General features: G+C 38.4%; 1 protein-coding gene across 1 annotated transcript in view; it reads left to right on the plus strand.

Annotated features, from left to right (window-relative positions):
• The window catches only part of ints6l (integrator complex subunit 6 like), a 102337-nt gene that overhangs the window by 50475 nt on the left and 30176 nt on the right, over nucleotides 1–21686 (plus strand). Inside the window, 5 exon segments of the mRNA XM_051935172.1 lie at nucleotides 2260–2354; nucleotides 3332–3442; nucleotides 7819–8034; nucleotides 12687–12813; nucleotides 19085–19227. Coding sequence (XP_051791132.1) covers nucleotides 2260–2354; nucleotides 3332–3442; nucleotides 7819–8034; nucleotides 12687–12813; nucleotides 19085–19227 — 692 coding nt within the window.

A 21686-nucleotide genomic window follows, 5' to 3' on the forward strand; every position in this document is an offset into this window, starting at 1 on the left:
ACTACGGCGTTAACACTTTCAGAAATCTTTTCGCTTGACACAAACTTGTAGAACTCTGGAACGCCAATATCCATATACTTCTGTTTAAATACAGTGTTGCACTGCAAGTCCACAATCTCCATCTGTAAATCTTCTGGAACGCAATCAACGTCCACTGCATACGGAGTCGCAAAGAGTGCAAATGGAGGTTCAAGAGCCCAGAACTCTTCACAATGTTGATCAAACTCTTGGCTGAGAAATGAGCCAAACTGCAGCTGTTTGGCTCACAAATACAGCTTACATCTGAATGATTTGACACTGACGTTCATCATCGTAATCACCTGCTTTGGACCCTGGAGCCTCAAGTTGAGTGCGTTGAGGTGTTCCGTGACATCTGTAAGAAACACTAAATCTGATAGAAATGACGGATCAGAAAGTTGGCAAACTTCTTTATATTTCAATGCCATAAAAAGCACCATCTCTTGCCTTAAAGCAAAAAATCTCTTCAACACATTTCCCAGAATCAACCATATGACTTCAGTATGATACAGTATGAACTCCCCATATTCAGTGTCCATATCAGACAAGAATGAAGTGAACTGTCTGTGGTTGAGAACTCGTGTAAAATTAACCATCTTTAACCACAACGTCCATAACTTCATTTGTAGACTTTTGCCACACAGCTCTCCCTCATGCAGAATGCAGTTAACGGCTATAAAAGGACCTGACAAAGAAAGCTGGTTTCATTTTGCTTTCAATAAACCCACGACACCAATGTTTTCAGAACACATTGCTGGTGCACAGTCTGTTGCCACAGACACGAGTTTATCCCATGGCAGTCCTGTTCTGTTAATACAACCTTCCAATTCTTGAAAAATGTCACGACCAGTCGTTGTGCCTTTCATAGGTAATAAATCTAATAATTCTTCAGTTATGTTTAGGTTTTCATCAACCCCACAAAGAAACACGGCATAGTATGTAGTATCTGTTACACAAGTACTCTTGTCAAGTGCTTTGGAATATGCTTCAAAACCTTGTGCAGCTGTAGTCAGTTGCTGATGAATTTTACTAGCTGGTTTAGTGATTCTGCTAGCAACAGTATTTGCAGACAAACCTGTGTCTTCAAACAGTTTCTTTTTGTCTGGACAAATTTCACATGCCTTTATAAAACAATGTTTTATGAATTGGCCTTCAGTGAACGGTCATGAAGATTTTGCTATCAGATTACAGAAGACAAAACTCGCTTTTACACAATCTTCGCTTGACCTACTAACATTTGCCTCACGCAGTTTGTCAGGCAATACACCATACTGTTCTCGATGCAGTGTATTGTAATGTTGACGCACATTGTACTCCTTAAACACAGAGAAACGGCAAGCAAACGAGACACTGGGCTGTGTCTCCAATCTCCGTGACAAAATATAAATTTTCCCATTTATCCTGAAATATTTGTTTTTCTTCAGCAATCTTGCGCTTTTTCGATGACGAAAATGACGTTTATGACTTTAATCAACAATGAGGCATACAATTAACAGCAAGAACTATACAAAGTAATTTCCAAATGTTGTTTATATTGACTGTTTATGTTTAACTGACGTCACTGGAAGTAAAAGTAACACCGAATGTTGAGGTAAGTAAGAAGAATGGTGTTTTAATTCTGACTGAAAACAGTATTGTTAGGAAAATGCTACAAAGTAAAATGGATTTTAGTGGTAGATTTTGGCAGCTCAAGTAAGTTGTCATGGGTTGCAGATAATTGCCTCAGTTGCCATGTGTTTGAGACCCATGCTATAGTACATTTATTTGTTAGTTTGAAGTAAGAAATGGCTTATTGGCACAGTTGTTAGCACAGGCAGTCTGCATCAATCAAGCATTCTGAACTTAAATCCTGTGCCCAGTGATTGTCCATGTAGTCCTAAATCCTGTGCCCAGTGATTGTCCATGTAGTCCTTGTAAGTTCTGCTTGTATCTGCATATGATTTCCTTCAGTTATTCCACTTTTTCTCCAACAACTCTCAGAGATGTGCAGTTTAGGTTAATTTGCAGATCGTAGTTGGCCTTGTTTCAGTGTGAGTTTTGATATGAGCATGATTGGTTTATGTACTGAGTTGGTCCCTACCCTGTGACTGATGCTGCCAGGATAGGCTTTTGTAGAATAACTCAGAATTGGATTAAGCAGACACGAGAATGTAATGTTAAGGCTGAATTGTGTGTAAGTGAAGTAAGTAAACAACACTATACAGTTTGTCATATTTATTATTTTACATGTCATTGTTGCAGATGATTTGTTCAAAGTTCATAAACTAAAACCAAATTTGAAATGGCGTCAGGCTTTTGAAGCGTACTTGAAGACAATGCCTCCATACTTCTTATTGGTAAGCTTTGCGTCCACAACTTTTATTGCCTGTTGCCATATTTGTGCCTACCTGTTGGTGTGCTAAATTAATATCAGTGTTTTTCTAGTTTTAAGATTTTTTTGTTTTAGTTTTTACTGTTTCATTTTTCTTTTTAGGTTTGTTTTGTTGTCATAGTTTACTAATGTTAGATTTATTTAGTTTTAGTTTTTTACCATTTTCTACTTTTAGTTTTTATCCATGAGGCTTTGCGATACTGCCTCCATGTTGAAACATCAGTACTAATAACTACATTAAAAATGAAAGTATATATGCAATGTCTGCTAGGTTGATAATATTGACTGCATGCTATGCACCTGTTTAATCCGTCACTGCAAAGGTTTCATCAGCAAGTAAAGTTTTATGTGTGTAAAGTAAAATGAGAAATTGTTAATTACTGTATATCCCAAAGAAGTTAGGAATAAGATATTTTTTTCCATTCTAAATACTGACTGACTTTGAAGTCTAAGGGTGGCTGTTTGATCTCGACAAATCCTCCATGGCTCTAATTTTCAATCTGTTTGGATGTATTTTCCAAAGTAACAAGTGTCAGGTTTTAATTGTTGGCTCTCTGTTCTAGACAGGAAAGGTGACTGATGAAGGAAGTAAACCAATTTATTTCACAGATTCTGACATAAGCTGCGAGGAGCATTTGCAAATTTGCCCAAATCAATGCTCGTTCCTAATTCAATTTACGGCTTTACAGTTTTAAATTATATTAGCATGGTGACAATTAAAATTACAAAAAATAGTTTGATTTTTATTTTATTTTCTTATTTTGATTTAATCCCGATTTTCAGACTTTTCGTAATTTTTATTCATTTTAGTTTATTTAACAACATTTATTTTTCTATTTCTTTTGTTTTTTCTTTCTGGTTGATTAATATATGTATTTTTTGGTGTTTTATGACATTTGTTGATGTTTTATGACATTTTATTTTCTTTACCTTGTTATTTAGCCATTAAAGAAAGCATTAAGAATGATGGGTGCACCAAACCTGATCTCTGACAATATGGATTGTGGCCTCAGCTACAGTGTTATCTCTTACCTCAAGAAACTTAGCCAGCAGGTGCAGTTTAATTTTTGTGTCTCCTCTTTCTTGATGTATACATCTTTATCCCATTTCAGTGACAGTCTTTAAGCTCATTTGTTTTCAGATTAAAAATGTAGTGAATTATTAGGCATTTAACAGCGTGCATCAAGAGTACTATGTTAATTTATTTGAATTTACTAAGGTTGTGGAAAAGTATTTATTCCACAGCTGCTACTGTTATCATAAAACTAAGAAAAACAGTGAAGACTGACTTAGAGTTACATTTTTTAACTTGGTTGATTCGGAGAAAGATCTTTTGAAATTAACAGAATAAAACATACTATATTTTTAGATGAAGAAAGTTTCAGTGCAAGGTATTTCATTTCAAATCAAAATCAATTATGAAGTTTATATATAATCTGTAAATCTCAATGCTAGCGAACCTTTCTTGTTTGGATTTGGAATGTCACCAATGTAAAGCAAGACTAGAACCTTCATATTAAATTTTTTATTTATATATACTGCTCAAAAAAATTAAAGGAACACTTTGAAAAAACATCAGAGCTCAATGTGGGGAAAAAAATCATGCTGGATATCTATACTGATATATAGACTGGGTGTTAGGAACAAAACAATGTCACATCGTTTGATGGAAATGAAAATTATCAACCTACAGAGGGCTGAATTCAAGTGAAAAAATGATGCGGTGGGCTTGCCCATTTACCGAAATTTCATTGCAGCAACTCAAAATCGTACACAGTAGTTTGTATGGCACCCTTTTGCTTGTATGCATCTCTGACAACATCGGGGTATGCTCCTAATGAGACCACAGATGGTGTCCTGGGGGATCTCCTCTCAGATCTGGTCCAGGGCATCACTGAGTTCCTGGACAGTTTGAGGTGCAACCTGGTGGCGTCGGATGGACTGATACATAATGTCCCAGAGATGTTCTATTGGATTTAGGTGAGGCCGGGCATTGTCATGTACCAGGAGGAACCCAGAACCCACTACACCAGCATAGGTTCTGACAATGTGTCCAAGGATTTCATTCTGATACCTAATTGCAGTCCTTGGATATGCTTCCCCAGACCTCTCACTGACACCACCAAACTGGTCATGCTGAACGATGTTACAGGCAGCATAACGTTCTCCACGGCTTCTCCAGACCATTTCACATCTGTCACATGTACTCAGGGTGAACCTGCTGTCATCTGTGAAAAGCACAGGGCGCCAGTGGTGGACCTGCCAATTCTGGTATTCTACGGCAAGTACCAATCGAGCTCCACGGTGCCGGGCAGTGAGCGCAGGGCCTGCTAGAGGACATCGGGCCTTCAGGCCACCCTCATGAAGTCTGTTTCTGATTGTTTTCTCAGAGACATTCACACCAGTGGCCTGCTGGAGGTAATTTTGCTGGGCTCTGGCAGTGCTCATCCTGTTCCTCCTTGTCCAAAGGAGCACATACCAATCCTGCTGATGGGTTAAGGACATTCTACAGCCCTGTCCAGCTCTTCTAGAGTAACTGCCTGTCTCCTGGAATCTCCTCCATGCCCTTGAGATTGTGCTGAGAGACACAAGTTGGACTACCTGTGCAACCTCTGTAGGATCCAGGTATATCTTCATGCTACCAGTAGTAACACTGACAGTAGCCAAATGCAAAACTAGTGAAAAAAGTCAGAAAAGATGAGGAGGGAAAAATATTAGTAGCCTCCACCTGTTAAACCATTCCTATTTTGGGGGTCGTCTCATTGTTGCCCCTCTAGTGCACCTGTTGTTAATTTCATTAACACCAAAGCAGCTGAAACTGATTAACAACCCCATCTGCTACTTAACTGACCAGATCACTGTCCCATACGTTTCACTAACTTGATGCTATACTCTTGATTAAAATGTGTTCCTTTAGATTTTTTGAGTAGTTTTCTACAGTATTTTATTATGTGTAACACTGCAGTGAGCACTTCAATATAAGGGAACAATAATTGTCTCAGTTCATATGTCCTTGGCTGTCTCTATAATGACATTAAATTTGTTGCTAATCACAGAGTTGTTCTTCTGATGATGAAGCAAAAACAGCTAAATCAGATGAGATCATTTCTGCGCTGGAAAGAATGGCAGTAGACTTGCATGTTGTGTGGCAATACTAACTTTAGTTTAATGGAAAGGTTTCACATGCAGTAAAAATAGTAGGGTCTTTAAAAATGAATCCAATGCTACCCCTTTTAAGATGAGACATGATCAGCATTTTGATGCACACCCAAGTTCAAATGAAGCTTTTTATCTCTCAAAACTAACTTAGTGTGAATTCATTTTAACAAACAGTGACTTGCAATTTTCCACAAATACTAGCCTTCTGAAGTTTACAAATTATAGCACAGCTGCATGTTATATGCTATTCTACAACACTGATTTCCAACCTTTGTCCCGTGGAGCAGTTGTGGCTGCTGATTTTTGTTCCAACCAGATTCACAATCATCCATATTACTAACCGAGAATGGTAAACCGGATATGGACGCAGGTACATGGCATGCCCATGGACGCAGGAGACAGTGCGCAGGCACCGATACATGGCATGCCCATGGACGCAGGAGACATAGTGCGCAGGCGCCGACAGCGAGCGAAGTCTGATCCACCGAGAACGAAGGAGTCACAGCTCAAAACCGAAGGAGCTCAACTAATGTAAATAAGAAATGAGGCAACGCGCCCATAGGTAACGACACAGCCACACAAAAAAGAGGATTCCGCGCTGCACCCCAGAGTCAAACGGAAGAGGCTACAGAGGCCCCACAGGTCCACAAAGATAGTAGGAAATGCGCATGTGCCTACAACGCGCTTCTGAACTAAACGGCCACACTACACAGCATGGCCCATGCGCTTCTAACACACCTACGGAGGCCCCACAGGTCCACAAAGATGCGAGCCCGCATGGATAAAAACAATAGACGTGGGCGCCTACAACGCGCGTCTGAAACCGCGGAAGCAAAACTGTCTCGGCTCCAAAACCAAACAGCTCGACTAACGGAGCTACAAAAATGAGCCCATATGGACAAATACAATGTACATGGACGCCTACAACGCGCATCTGAAACTACGGAAGCAAAGCAGGCACGGGTTCAAAACGAACGACCACAACTGACGGAGATACATACAGAAGCGAGCCCGCCTGAATACAATTAATGAACGTAGGCGCCTACAACATGCCTCTCAAACAGCAGAGTGAATAGATAAACGGCAAAGAAAGGAACGACAGACGGCCGATAAACAATTCCGCCAATTAGCTGACAACGCATTCTGTAATGAGTCCACTATTAGTGGACATTCATTAGGATTAATGAATATACTTCCTTTGTTACACTCCAATATATCTCATACATTCATCAATGTATTTTACCCAACACGGGGGGTAGGCAAGCGAAGCGAGCAGGGGGCGGAGCCCCCTTGTTGGTACTAAATATCATATAATTAGCAAATTTTTCTAATTTTGCTTTGGCTTTAAATGTATGTTTAGTTTATCTCCTGTTATTTTACCCTTTTCCTGTGTAGTTTGCTCCCTTCATTATTTTTTATTGTTATCATTAGGATTTAAGCAGAGAGTAGACACCCAGGCAAACAACACTGAATGATGAAAGGCTGTAACTACTTCATTGTTAGACCCACTAATTAGTAAATAATGGATTAAATTACCAGAACACCTAGAAAAGTAGAATGAAAATCTGGATGAAAATATTGGTTGAAAGAAGATAAAAAAAAACCAAAAACCTGTATTATTTCCATATAACTGCTTATTATATTTAGTTATTTATGTTATAATTTATATTTAAGTTATAAATTAACCCCAGATACAGAAACTGGGAAATAACAGCTCACTTAATTAGGTTAGTAGTCCAATTAAAAACAGAAGTTGGTTGGAATAAAAAGCTGCAGACTGAGTGGGTAGAACCGAATTTGGGAACCATTGTATTACAGATTAACTTGATGTTGAGTTGACATTTTAAATGCCATTCTGTTATGCCTGTTAACTTGTGCTTGTGCCACACTTTCTGTTTTTTCTATTAAACGTATGAAAACAAGGAGATCTAATCCTCATGCCAGTGCTGTTAATACAGTAAGGTGACCTAACAGTGTGTGTATAAAGTGACTGAGCAGCATTCAATACTGGGTTAAAAGAAGTTTGAATTTATTTTTTTTTGTACTGTGTGATGGGAAAAAATTGTCGTTTCTAATAGTTCAATAGATTGAAATATGGATAATGGTATAAGCATTATTCTTGGGGGGGTTGATTTACTGTAAACGCTTGGAGTGACTTCACTATCTGCTTACCTGTATGCATTACTGATTGCTGAGGGTCTTTTCCAAAAAACTTAGCTTTTTTTTTTCTTTCTTCCTCCCCCAATCCTTTTTTGTTTGTTTTTAATTAGGCCAAGATTGAATCTGACCGGCTTATAGTGTCTGTGGGCAAAAAGCCTCCCCAGGAAACCGGAATTAAAGTGAAGAACCATTCCAATACACTTTCATTGGCACATCGTAAAGACTTCAAGCAACTTCTTCAAAGCATTGCGGGAGAAGCGCCACTTCGGCTCAATGACATCAATTTCAAAGAGTTTGCTGGCTTCCAGATAGCACTTTTAAACAAGGTATAGTTGTTCATATTATGCATTTACATGTCTTTTGCTTATTCTGAACCCAAGAATTAATTGTAATTTATCAATGTTAAATAACCACACTAGGCTGTAATTTACATCAGAAGATTTAATGAAACTTTCCCACAGCGTGTAAGCCTGTGCCCTTCATTTAATGCACTTCCTGTTACTGAAATGTTACAAGCTCTTCAAAGTTGGTGTATCAGTTTTGGGGTAAACTGCATTACTGGTGATTGCATTTTCATATTGAGTTTGGATTTTTGTTTAACTGGTCACTTGAGCTTCCTAATGACTGAAAGTCTCTCCTGAATGATTGTTACAGTGTTGCGTTATCTCAGCTCATTTTGTGTTCTGTTTTATCCTTGTGTACTCAACTGCACTTGGTGTCAGCAGTTTGCAATTTTTATCTTATAACGCATCCCAAGTTGTGTGCTTCAATATTTAAATGTAAGTATATATAGAGTTTTAAAAAACTGTTCTAGCATATTAGGTAACATCTATACAATGTTTATCTTTAGTAATATACTGTATTATCTTTCTTGTAAATGTTCATTCACTCTTTGAACACAATATGTAGAAGTGTTTGGGATACAGAAAGAGAAACAAGCATTTCTTTGTGTATCCTCTGTAGATAAATGCCAATTATTTTACTACAAGTTAATTGTTAAATTTGTTTTGTAATTCTGTTTCAAGAATTAATTATATATTTTTTTTTAACTAACTTGTCAAAAGCACTGTGAAGGCATTGTATTTTACCCATCATTTGGCATAGTTTAACTGTTCTGTTTCATTATTTATTTTAGATCATTCATGACAGATGAATGAACAGTTAAACTATGCCAAATAATGGGTAAAATGAGACTAAAGAACTGGATTTCTTTATGTTTTGAAAATAGGCAATGGAATGATTATATATACTGTCATCCTCTGTGCTCTTTTCTGTGACTCTGGGTCATATAACGCATATATATTGAAATACAAAATGTTGAACAAATTATAAATGTAATTCTTTAAAAAAAAAAAAAAAAAAAAAAGATGTACAGTAATCCCTCGCTACTTCGCGGTTCACTCTTCGCGGGTTTTTAAATACAAGTGATTGCCCACCTATCGCGGAAGTTATGTTCCAGACCCATCAGCAACAGGAGAATATCCGCGATATAGAAAGACCATATAAATAAACATTTTTATAGTTTAAGCCTTAAAATACCCATCCCACATGCTTTAACTCTTTTAGGGCTAATTTTTTTTTTGTTTCTTTTCTCCCAGGGCTGAATATTTTTCCAAAAACTAACATTTTTTAAAAAAGAACACAAAGCAATTGTTTAACATATCTAATCAACAAAAAATATTTACTTTTGACAAATGTTACTGTCTTGCATGTTGTATGAGCCTGCATACTCTATGATTTCACATACATATCACATACATTTTACACAGCAAAGTCTGATCTCGCTCAAAGCAGCCAATTTCAGTCATTGCCACATTGCACTCCTTACAATATGTGTTGCTTTGGTGCCTATTTTTCAATTGTCTGTTGCTGCACTTTCTCACATATATTGTTAGTGTGTACTGTAGAGAGACAAGTCACCCATTTGCCATCGTGCCATGCCACTGCCACCAAGTTTTCTGCCTGCATGAAAACCGTATTGTCACCTCTTCTCATCTTCTGAAACTTTATGAACTTTATGTGTGGCATTATAGCCTGGCTCACCCCATGGGATTTGCTTCTGTTTATTACAGAAGTGAATAAAACTTTGCAGCAGCACGTACCTAAGCCACCAGGGGACAAAACACGTTTGGACCAATGCTCCCTGAACTTATATCACCAGTTCTGTCCCATCTCTATTTGTAATGCCACAGCGCGCTTCATCTCGTCTTTCGTTGTGGGTTTCCACTTTGAAAAACGAGAATGCGATGCAAACGCAGCCAGCGATTCAAAAAAAATCTCTGCCTACCTGTTTGTCTCGTCTGACAGTAGCTGAAAAGCAGCATCAGGAAAGAGCAGCCTGAAGTATAGCAGCTGGTGATCTGTCGTGTCCAACAGCAAGCCATGCCGTCTTGTAAACTCCGGTAGCCAGATCGGCTCTCAACGGATCAATGTCTGTGTATTTATCCCATGTGAACCTTGCCGTAGATGCATCAGCTGCGCGAAGGCACTCAACTGGCAGCAGATCCGCTGGCGCGGCATCGGCTGGTGTCTGATCAGCTGATGCCTGCTTCTCACTCTCTTGCTCGATCTCCTGATCACTGCCAATAAAATCCGATTCTGAAAAATCAAAAGAGTCCGACTCCGCGATAATGCGCAAAACATCGTCTGCCGAGTGTTTTCTTTTCTGCACTTGCTTCGCTGCCTTTTCACATGTCGGTGCCATCTTGCCATTGTTTACATTTCGCAACTCACGCACACGCAAGGTTTAGTTGCCGAGTCAACGAGTCTAGCATTCCTCCAAGCACAGAGGGAATGCCTGTGACGTGACAGTGAGATTTGTCGCCATTAACAGCTGATTGTCGCCCCCTATCCGTGGATGTCGACTTTTGTCGACATTCGCCTTCAACCTCTCCTGTCGACAAAAGTCGACATCCGCCCTAAAAGAGTTAAACACATGTAAACTTATAAAACACACTTTGTTAACACATATGATATGTGGATGTCGGGCTAAGGATATGAGTAACATCTCACTATTATAAAACATTTTAACTTCACGCAAGACAAGACAGTGAGACAGGAAAATAGGTGATGTACAGGCTTTTAAATTATTGACACGCAGAGCGACAAGTAGCACAAAGCCAGCACAAAGTCCACTTCTCCTTAGCGTTCATTCAGCTCCCCACCCCCTTGACAATGCGAAGTGGCAGGAGCGTACTGCGCCTCCGGGGAGGGGGGTTTGAGCGAACGTGCGTTCAGCCCTCACACACCCCCACTCCTCCTCCTCCTTCCGAACGCGCAGAGCGACAAGCAGGCATTTTGGCAGAAGCAGCACAAAGTCCATTTCTGCTCAGTGTGAGTTCAGCTGCCCCCCTTCACAAAGCGAGTGCAGACACATCGACGTCTGATCGCTGCGTGCAGTGTGCAGTGTTGGTCTGCGGTGTTTAAGAATGTAGAAAGTGTTTAAGAGCATAGGAAGTGTTTATAAGAGTGTGGGAAAGGTTAACAAGAGAGTGAGAGAGGTTTATAAGAGTGTGGGAAGGGTTTATAAAGCCTTAAAATATGTATAAATAATAAAATAAATATAGGTCGCTACTTCGCGGATTTTCACCTATCGCGGGGGGCTCTGGAACGTAACCCCTGCGATAGGTAAGGGATGACTATATATATATATATATATATATATATATATATATATATGTATATTATACTTTTTTGTACAAGTACATTTTTATTTACACAGTACAAATTACAATCCACAACAATACCATTTTACCATATAACAAAGTTAATCTTATTCAAATTAAGTCTCTTGCCTGAATCTCTTATATCCCAATACATTGCACCAAAAATTGGTGGTATTCACATGTTTTGGTTTAGTATATTTCTCCTTAGCAGCTGCAAACCCCCATTTCTCAATATCTCTCTTTATTTTCCTTTGTATTTCGTTTTCTAAATTCTTTGTTACCCAGTGCATCTCTGGTCAGGCGCCACCTTATCATAATACACCTTGCATCCCATATATACTTCTTTGCAAGGCTTATAACAAGCCATATCAAAAAGGCTTCCCTAGCATTTCTTCTATTTAAAGCTAGTCCCTCCCCTTTCAGAATTAATCCATATGATAAAAAAGTGAATCTGTTACCATTGTCCATCATTTTTTCACATTTTCTTGTACTTCTTGTGTCCATCTGCAATCCCAGAACACATGCCTGAATGTCACCACTTGGGCACAGTCTGAACTTGGACATGTGCTTGTTTGTGTCAGTAATTCTGATTTTACCATTAAGAGTCTTACCCATAAAAGTCAAATTTCTTCCTTTTTACAAATTTAGTCTACATTATATCATTTTTATGTTGTCTTCCCAATTTCTTGTGCCACTTCCTTTTGTGTAAAAATTAACTCCTAATATTTCATACAACTCTTGTTAACTGAGAGTCCACAAAGGGCATCTCTCCTCTCATTCCATTTACTGAAGTACATCATAACGGATTTATTCTGATTTAATATGGAACTTGTTGCCTCCCATAAAATCTCAGAAACATCACATATCTTAATCGAATGTTTATCATCCATCAAAAATAAGGACACATTTCCACCGCTCCGCTTCTGATATGCTGTGCCACCAGTTCAGTATACATAATGTATAACAAAGGGGAGAGTGTTCAGCCTTGTCACACTCCTTTCCCTTGTGCTATCCATTTACTGAGATGCCCATTTAAAGAAGTTTTACTTGCCACACCCTTATACATTGTTTTAATCCATCCAATGAACTGAGTCCCAAAACCAGACTTTTTTTGCTTAACTTCTCATTAAAACCAAATATTCCTATTTGTTGTCTGCAGGTTGTTTTATTGAGTAGATGGCCTTTTACAAACTCTTTACATTTCCATACTAATGTAAAGTCATGATTTAAGAAACACTGCTGTACATTTCTTTATCATCTCAGTCCATCTTCATAAGTAAACATACTCCTTCATTGTATGTCTCATTCTGCAGGAACTGAAGCCACAAGCATACAGGAATGCCTTTGATATTCCTCGTAGGAATCTTCTGGATCAGCTAACAAGGATGAAGTCCAACTTGTTAAGAACAACTCAGAAGCTCATTCGTGGTCAGGATGAAGGTATTGCATTAGATATTTATAGTGGTTTCCGATTCCAGTTATTAAGTCTCTTGGCATAGGTTCTACTTTTTTAGCTAAGTTTGCCTCTGCTTTTATGAAAGTAATTATATCAGGCTTTAAGACATAGATAAGTAAAAGTTAATGGTAAACACAAGGATTAGGGAAGAATAACTTTTTTTTTTTTTTTTAGGATGTTGAATTGCATAGTGAGGTAAACAATGGAACAATCAACACAAAATTAACGGGCTGTTTACAGTTTCTCCTTATGGCTTCATTTAGTACCTTCTCTAGTTCACATTTATGGGTGTGGGAGAGATTGAGTTAAATGAGAAATAGTCTTTTACTTTTGCAGAGTTAAGAGTTGGAAAGATTTTAAATCTACTAGTCAATGTTTCATGATAATGGTTAAAATGAAAAGGTTTGATAGCTTTAGGGTATTGATAATTCTGATGTATCTTGGCACAGAAATATCTGAGGTGGTGTACTGTAGACTGCAGTTGTTGTATTTTATTCTGATTGTGATGTAGAACGTATGGTTTGTCTTGTCTTATAGTCCCTTAATTGTGTTCTGTCTTCCTCTGCTTGTCTTGGCCTTTTCACCTAGTGTTCTGAAGCTTCTGAGGAAAAGTTTTTCTCGCTGTGCATCATCCAGCTCATGTAATGCAGTTCTCTTACATATTGTAGAGCTTAGGTTTTGAGGTTCCATTCACCCTCTTTAACACTAGAATTACCAAAGCCAATGAAAAAACTCATAATTCCGGCCCAACTTAAATCCCTTCGCACCTCTCCGTCAGCCTCTTTTGTTTTCTAAATGTGTCGATAAGCCCAAGCAGCCTTATACTATCCCCCCCATCGCCTCAGAACAGCCAAGAAGTTCTCCCAGTTCCTGTCTTGATTGATTATCTGGGAGTGAGCTACTCAGAATTGTAAGGGGAAATAACTTGATGTGCGTTTTGTGTCCAAACAATCTATGTAAACAAATTGTTAAAACAGAAACGTTTTTCATGTTTTAGTAATAAATGACAAAATGTATAAATGAACTATATAATATGTAAAGGCTGATGGCCAAATATCAAATAAACACTTCCGTTAAAAGAGAAACTACAATACGACAGCTTCCGTGGTACAGCGGTTAGAGCTGTCGACTTATAATCCAAAGGTCCCCTGCAAATTTACTGTTTTGGGTAATGAGCTGCTCTTATTGTTACTATTATACAATAAAAGCATACATTTCATTTGTGTCTGTAACAGCCGGTGTAAATTTATAGGACTTGTAAAATTTTCTCAGTCACGATCACGATATAACGTCCAATGCCCCCCACCCTTTTGCTTTATCCATCGCCTTTTCTTGTAAGAAGCGACAACGAAGCTCCTCTGCAAGTTGAGCAAAGAACACTCTTCTTTTCTCAGTGCTTACCGTGCATGCCTTGTACAGTACATGCGCGCGGATCGCCGCCAAGTCAAGCGTGTTATATCACACAGTAACTGGCCACCTGCATGCTCCTGCCGCACTGAATAAGCTCTACTGGTACACAATGTCAACGCAGCACCGGGGGAAAAAAGAAAGAGACGAATATATGTGACATTTTGAAGAAATCATTTTATGACCTGAATAGTACCAATCAGAAAACAGAGTCGCACTAATGCAATATTATGTAAAAATGAACCGTGTCAGATCAGCTGTAAATGTATGGCATTTCTAAAAGTTTGCTTTTTTTTTTTTTCAGTTTTATTATGTCAGTCTCCTTCACACACTCCCTCACCCCTTCCGATCTGACTCTATCTAACAGCGCCAGTATAAATTCACACCCGATCTGACGCTGTTAAGTTTGTGTTTAGACTATGGCACCAAGAGCTTAGATGAAAGCAGCACGCCTGGTTGATGCAGCTATTTGGTTGTCTGCAATTATGAATACTTTTAAGGAAGATGTAGTTTTGCTGCTTGGATCAGAGTTCATTTACAAGACCTGGTCAAAGCCCATCTCTCTAACACGTGTGCCTTTTGTTGTGTATATCAAAATAGGCAAAGAAGTGTGCTACTAGTCATCCTGGGCACAAGATTGATAGCAAGTTTAAAGTGGAAATTCTTCTGTCTTCTTTCCAGTATGACAAGAGTGTGCACTGATGTAGTTTTATTTTGGTAATGGGGTTACCAGCTAAAATTCCGAATAAATGCTGGCTAATGTCTTTCAGGTGTTGACCATTTTACTAGAATAGACAGAACCTTGCATTTTTTTTAACTTCTTAGCTGTCTGAGAACTGACAGGTGGTAGACCTTCCTTGTGTTCTTGACATGGTCAAGTGGTCTAATTCCTTCCTTCTTTCTGTCATTATTTCTTAATGAATGTTTTATTTAAACATATACTTCATGGTAAATTCATATAGGTGTAAATGGGACCATGTTTGATGGTAAATTGTTGGTTTCTTTATTTGAATGTCATTATAAGTTAACATCTAGTTAAGAAAACAAGCAGTTAAAGCATTGGAGTGTGAAAGAAGCAATTAAAAGTTGGCAGTCTTAACAACTGAGTTAACTAAAAAGAAGCAGCAAATTTTACATGAGCAGTAGCTACTCCAAGGAAACCTGCATAAGCATTTAAAGGTTAAAAAGAAAGTCCTTATCAAATAGCCTGCAAAGCCATCTAGCAAATTGTAATACCTAAAGCACCTATTTAATGAGATACTCTTAGTAGTACCCATTACAGTTCACAGTCATTCAGTTTTCAGATTACTTTAAAAATGGGATGAGTTTGACATAATTATGTATCGGTAACTGATGTACATTTGGGTCCCACAATGAAAGCTGGGGGCTCAGTCGTCACTGGTTCTACATTGAATGGTTTGACTAATAACATTACCAAAGTTGAGTTGTGCAGAAACAATTGACCAAACCAACCAAGCATACACTTGAGAGTAACTGTTAGTTATGACTTGGAGGGAGGCACCAGGAAATGTTAGGTGCATCAGTATACAGTGGTACCCCTGGTCACGACCGTAATTCGTTACAAAACTTTGGATGCGACTCGATTTGGTTGCGACCTGAACATAATTTCCTCATAAGATTGAATGTAAATACAATTAATCTATTCTTTATGTAAATATATATATATATATGAATGGAAGAGAAGGTCTGTGATACGGTTTGCATATTTGCAGCTGGAGATCCACGAAGGGAGAAAAAACGAATCACATATCATAAAATAGTTTTTTTATTCCTGAGCTTTCAACCCCTATCAGGGGTCTTCATCAGAGGATAATGCTTAGACTTACAAGAATCAAAGGCAATATATAGCAACACATTCAGTGGGGGTGGGGGGGGATGGGTGTTGGTGACTAAGTCAGTATGATCGGGGGGGTTGGGGTTGTATAGTTTAATTATTGTGTACATGTCCTTCTTAAGTTGGCATATGCTGGATTTATGTCCAAGTGTCTGTTGATGATTGATTGCTATATATTGCCTTTGATTCTTGTAAGTCTAAGCATTATCCTCTGATGAAGACCCCTGATAGGGGTTGAAAGCTCAGGAATAAATTAAAAAAAAAAAAACTATTTTATGATACGTGATTCGTTTTTTCTCCCTTCGTGGATCTCCAGCTGCAAATATATATATATATATATATATATATATTAGCACAAAAATAGTTATACCATAGAATGCACGGTGTAATAGTAAACTAAAAATGTAAAAACATTGAATAACACTGAGAAAACCTTGAACAACAGAGAAAAGTAACATTGTAAGAGTTCGCGCAAGACCCTTACAAAACGCTCGCTGTAAACTTTTTTTATGAGTTTTAAGTACAGGGAAAAAAATTAAATGCCACTTCTCTTGCAAAACTTTTCACACCTTCCTCTACTGGCTTTAAATTCCTCACTTGCGCTGCTCGAAGGATTTTTTTTTCAGCAAATTGCCATGAATCTTCCTGGCTTTCACGCATATGATCGTCTCGCTTGCGCTATCCCCTGCATGTTGCTTTTCATTCAACCACACTAGCAACAGTTTTTCTACCTCTTCCAGCACTTGAGACCTCTGCTTGGTTAACATTATAACTCCTTTTTCAACATCGGCTGCTTTGTTAGGCCCTGTATACGCAAACAAAAGAAAATGGGAAACAGAGAATGGCAAATCATTGGCGCATACAAACATGCATAGGGAAACTGGCTGCCAGTGTTTTTGTTTGCCACCAGAGCATGTGGTCGTGAACAGATGCAAAATTTTGACAGATGTTTTGATCATAACCCGATTTGTACGTATTCAGAGACGTTTGTGACCAGAGGTTCTACTGTAAGTGCATAAAATGTTGTGAACCCGTCAGAGAATCAACAGCACCCTCACACATTTCCCACTATTTGATTTGCAACCTCCTTAGAAGCATTTTGAAATATTATAGTCTGAGTACGATACATTCTTGTGTCACATCTATCTTGGTCCTATCTGCATGAAAAAGTGGTTGATATCCTTGAGATATTTATTTGCAACCCTGTGTATAAAAATGCATGTTTACTTATCTGTAAGGAAGTATTTTCTAATCTGAAGGTATTTCATGTTATGTGCCCATTTTCCTTCTTCACCCTTTAAGGCAATTTTCCTCACAATGAATGCCAATTTCTACACAGTTTATTGTGATGTAGCGTTAATTTAAAGGGACAAATGTGACATTTTTTGCTCATCAATCTACACTCAATAACCCTTAATTACAAAGTGAAAACATGTTTTTTTAGAAATTTTTGAATATTCACTAAAATCAAAAACTGTAGTTCAGATTGTGGTTGGGTGCATCCTCTTGCTTTAATTACGGTTGACGTGTCTAGGACTTGACTGGAGTTCACCTTTGGCAAAGTGAATTGATTGGAAATAGTTTAGAAAGGCACAGACCTTTGTATATAAGGTCTTTTAATTACATTTTAGGACAAAAACCAAGCCATGAAGTCCAAAGAACTGTCTGTAGACCTCTGCAGTAAAACTGTGTTGACCTGACATAGTTCAGGGCAAAGTTACATAAATCAAGGCAAAGTTATAAAACAATTTTAGTTTTGAGTGCTCCAAGAGCTCACTGACCAAAGTAATTATGAAATGGCAGAAGTTTGGATCCACCAGGACATTTCCTAGAGTTGAACATCCAGCCAAAGTGAGTAACCAGGTACAAAAGGGTCTTGGTCAGGGAAATGACCAATTACCCAATGGTCACTCTGACAGAGCTTCAGAAGGATGACAATCTCAGCAGCAATCTGGCATTTATAAGTAGAGGGACTAGATGGAAGTCACTTTTGAGTAGAAAGCAATTGACTGCCTCCTTGGACTCGGAGCACGAGGGAGAACATTCTTTCATCTGGCAAGACAAAAATGTAACTCTTCAGGCAGAAGTCCAAGCAGTCTGTCTGGTAAAGACTAGACACTGCTCATCACCTGCCTAATACCTCTAAAGCATGGAGCTGGCGGCATCATGCTGTTATGATGGAACTTCTTGGTTTTGGATACATGGAGATTAGTTAGAATTGAGAAAAGGTTGAATCCAGCTAAATACAAAGAGGTCATATTGAGGGTGATGATTCATCTTATAGCACGATAATGACCTAAGTATACAGCCAAGACAATGCTGGAGTGGTTTTGGGACAAGTCTCTAACTACTCTTAAGTGGCCCAGCCAAAGCCCAGATTTAGACCCGGTAAACATCAATGAAGACACCAGAAAATGGCAATTCATAGCTGCATTCCATCCAGTCTTAACGGAGCTTGAGAGGATCTGTCTGAAAGATAGGATAAGCTGCCCAAATCCAAGTGTGTAGAGCTTGGCCAAGACACCTTGAAGCTGTAATTGCTGCAAACAGTGTTTCTACAGTGTACAGATTTAAGGATCTGTATACTTGTGTGAATGAGAGATTTCAGTTTTTGATTTTTAATAAATTGTCAAACATTTCTGAGAAAATGTTTTCACTTTTGTCATTTTGGGTTATTGAGTGTAGATTGATGGGCATACATGACAAATAGATCAATTTAAAATTAAACCTACAACATAATAGTGTGCAGAAAGTGAATGGGTCTGAATACTTTCTTAATTCACTATATGGATAGGCACCAATTATAAACAGATGGGAGGTTCATCCAGGTCTGAAGATAATTCTTCACAAGCATATAAATAAGTTTCAATCAAGTATTGAAGATAATTCTTCACAAGCATATAAATAAGTTTCAATCAAGTATTTTGTCTATTTTGGAGTTGATTTGGCTTAACGTTATTCACTTTCTGTTTAACATTTCTGTCTGATTGCAGACTACCTACATAGCATTCCTGTGGCTCAAATGGGCAACTACCAGGAATACTTAAAATTAATGCCATCACCGCTTCGAGAAATTGATCCTGACCAACCTAAAAGGTTACATACCTTTGGGAATCCCTTCAAACAGGACAAAAAGGTAGGCTCTTTGACTGACTTTATTAATCACTTTAAACCCTTGTTATGCATGATTTAATCTAGGTCCTAGACAGTTAAAGAAGAAATGTAAAACTATCTACAGTAGTTGTACTCCGGAGAACCATTTGACTAATGTGTATCATGGGCTCGAATCTGCATCATACCCATTATGACTGTGATATGATAAAAGAAGCCAACTAACTTGTACCTGAAAAATAATAATCTTATACACCAAAAGGGAAAAGTAGATTCTCTTGCTTTAGAGCAGCAGATTCAGTCAATAGCATATTGCCTGGAGTCAAGGATTTATAGAAATTATCATGAAGGAAATTGTTCTGTTGAATTGTGTTCAGGAATGCTTGATAAATAAAGTTGAATGATAATGATGGTCTGTAAGAAATGCTAAAGACAAGTTTAAAATCTTTCTGTGCTAAAAATGAAGATTTCCAAACCAACCTTAATACTGTATAAACTGATAACGGTTTTCTGAGAAAGCAGGAGTTTCTTGCTTAGACTCTTTAGTCTTAATACATCTGCAGTACTAAATGTTCTAATGTAGTTTTTATATATTACTGGACATATTCTATGTTATCTGTGATGTTGGTAAAATTAGTTTGTTTCCCCTATATAATTCCTTATGTACACAAGTTTGTCAAGTTTAACTAATATTTCCTATTTGGGTCATCCGATTGGGTCAGTTGAGTACAAGGCCAGAACACACACTAGTATACACAACAACAACAATATTTATTTATTTATGTAGCACATTTTCATACAAAAAGTAGCTCAAAGTGCTTTACATAATGAAGAAAAGAAAAATAAAAGACAAAATAAGAAATTAAAATAAGACAACATTAGTTAACATAGAAAAGGAGTAAGGTCCGATGGCCAGGGTGGACAGAAAAAAAACTCCAGATGGCTGGAGAAAAAAATTAAATCTGCAGGGGTTCCAGGCCACGAGACTGCCCAGTCCCCTCTGGGCATTCTACCTAACATAAATGAAATACAGTGGAACCTCAAGATACGATCACCTCTGTATACGAGAAATTCAAAATACGAGGAAAGTATGAGCGAAAAATTCAGATCTAAATGCGAGCATTGGCTCGCGTAACGAGCCACGAGCCAGGCTGTGGGTATAGCTCGCGGCTTAGCGAGGGGGCGTGGTAGCAGTTGCGAGCCGCGATCTGCGGTGTCTGCGTTTCTCACTTAAGTGCACAGGTCGGAAACTGCCCACATCCATGATTGTTCCTGTGGCTGATGGGCTGCAGCTGCCATGTCCTCCCCGCATATATAGAGAAGCGCGAGCCGGTTAAGGGGGAGAAGAAGTAAAAGAAAAGAGTGGAGAGAGAGCGCAGGCAGGCTGGCAGGCAGGAAGTCGGTGCGGGAGAGCGAGCGAGCGAGCGAGTGAGTGCAGGCTCGCGTGTAGCTGAACAGTGAGCTGAACAGGCGAGCCAAACAGCTGAAGCAGGACGGTGTAGAGAAGGTCAGCTGCATTAAGAGTGTCTCGCCTGTTGCAGAGCCCGCAGGTGAGACGCTAACAGAGAAGAAGCACCGGGGATTGTCATCTGTTTTTTAAAGACTGCATCCTTTTGACGTTTTAACCTCGTGTTAAAGGATTGTTATTCTTGTGTATTTTAAACCTCCACTTCACAACTGTTTTAAGGATTATTTATTTAAAGATTTATTGAATGCTCTACTGCACTTTGGACACCTGTTTTGATTCTTTTAATAATCAGTTATATTATTTACCAGTGTTATTTATTAAAGGTAGACTACAGTATATATAATTTATCAGTGTTATTTGTTAGGAAAATTGATTTTTATGTTAATATATTTGGGGTGCGGAACGGATTAACTGGATTTCCATTTTTTTCAATGGGGAAGTTTGTTCTAGATACGAGAAATTCGCTATACAAGCTCAGTGCTGGAACGAATTAAACTCGTATCTAGAGGTTCCACTGTAGTTCTCTTTGTAGTTAGGGTTCTCACGGAGTCACTTGATGCTGATGGTCATAGAGACTTGTGGCTTTTAATCCATCCATCATTGTTGGAACATCACGGTGCTTTGAGTAGATGGTGGTGACGTAAGCCACCACCAAAAGGACACCGGAAAAGAAAACAGAAGAGAGAGTAGGGGTTAGTACAGATTTTAGAGCCACCATGAATAGTTATTATAATGAATTGGATATACAGAGTATCAGGATTTAAATTACAGTGAAGTTATGAGAAGACCATGTTAAAATAAAGTGTTTTCAGCAGTTTTTTTAAAGTGCTCCACTGTATTAGCCTGGCGAATTCTTATTGGCAGGCTATTCCAGATTTTAGGTGCATAACAGCAGAAGGCTGCTTCACCACTTCTTTTAAGTTTTGCTCTTGGAATTCTAAGGAGACACTCATTTGAGGATCTGAGGTTATGATTTGGAATATAAGGTGTCAGACATTCCGATATATAAGATGGGG

Source organism: Erpetoichthys calabaricus, chromosome 12, assembly GCF_900747795.2.
Source record: "Erpetoichthys calabaricus chromosome 12, fErpCal1.3, whole genome shotgun sequence".
In the NCBI taxonomy this organism is placed as follows: domain Eukaryota; kingdom Metazoa; phylum Chordata; class Cladistia; order Polypteriformes; family Polypteridae; genus Erpetoichthys; species Erpetoichthys calabaricus.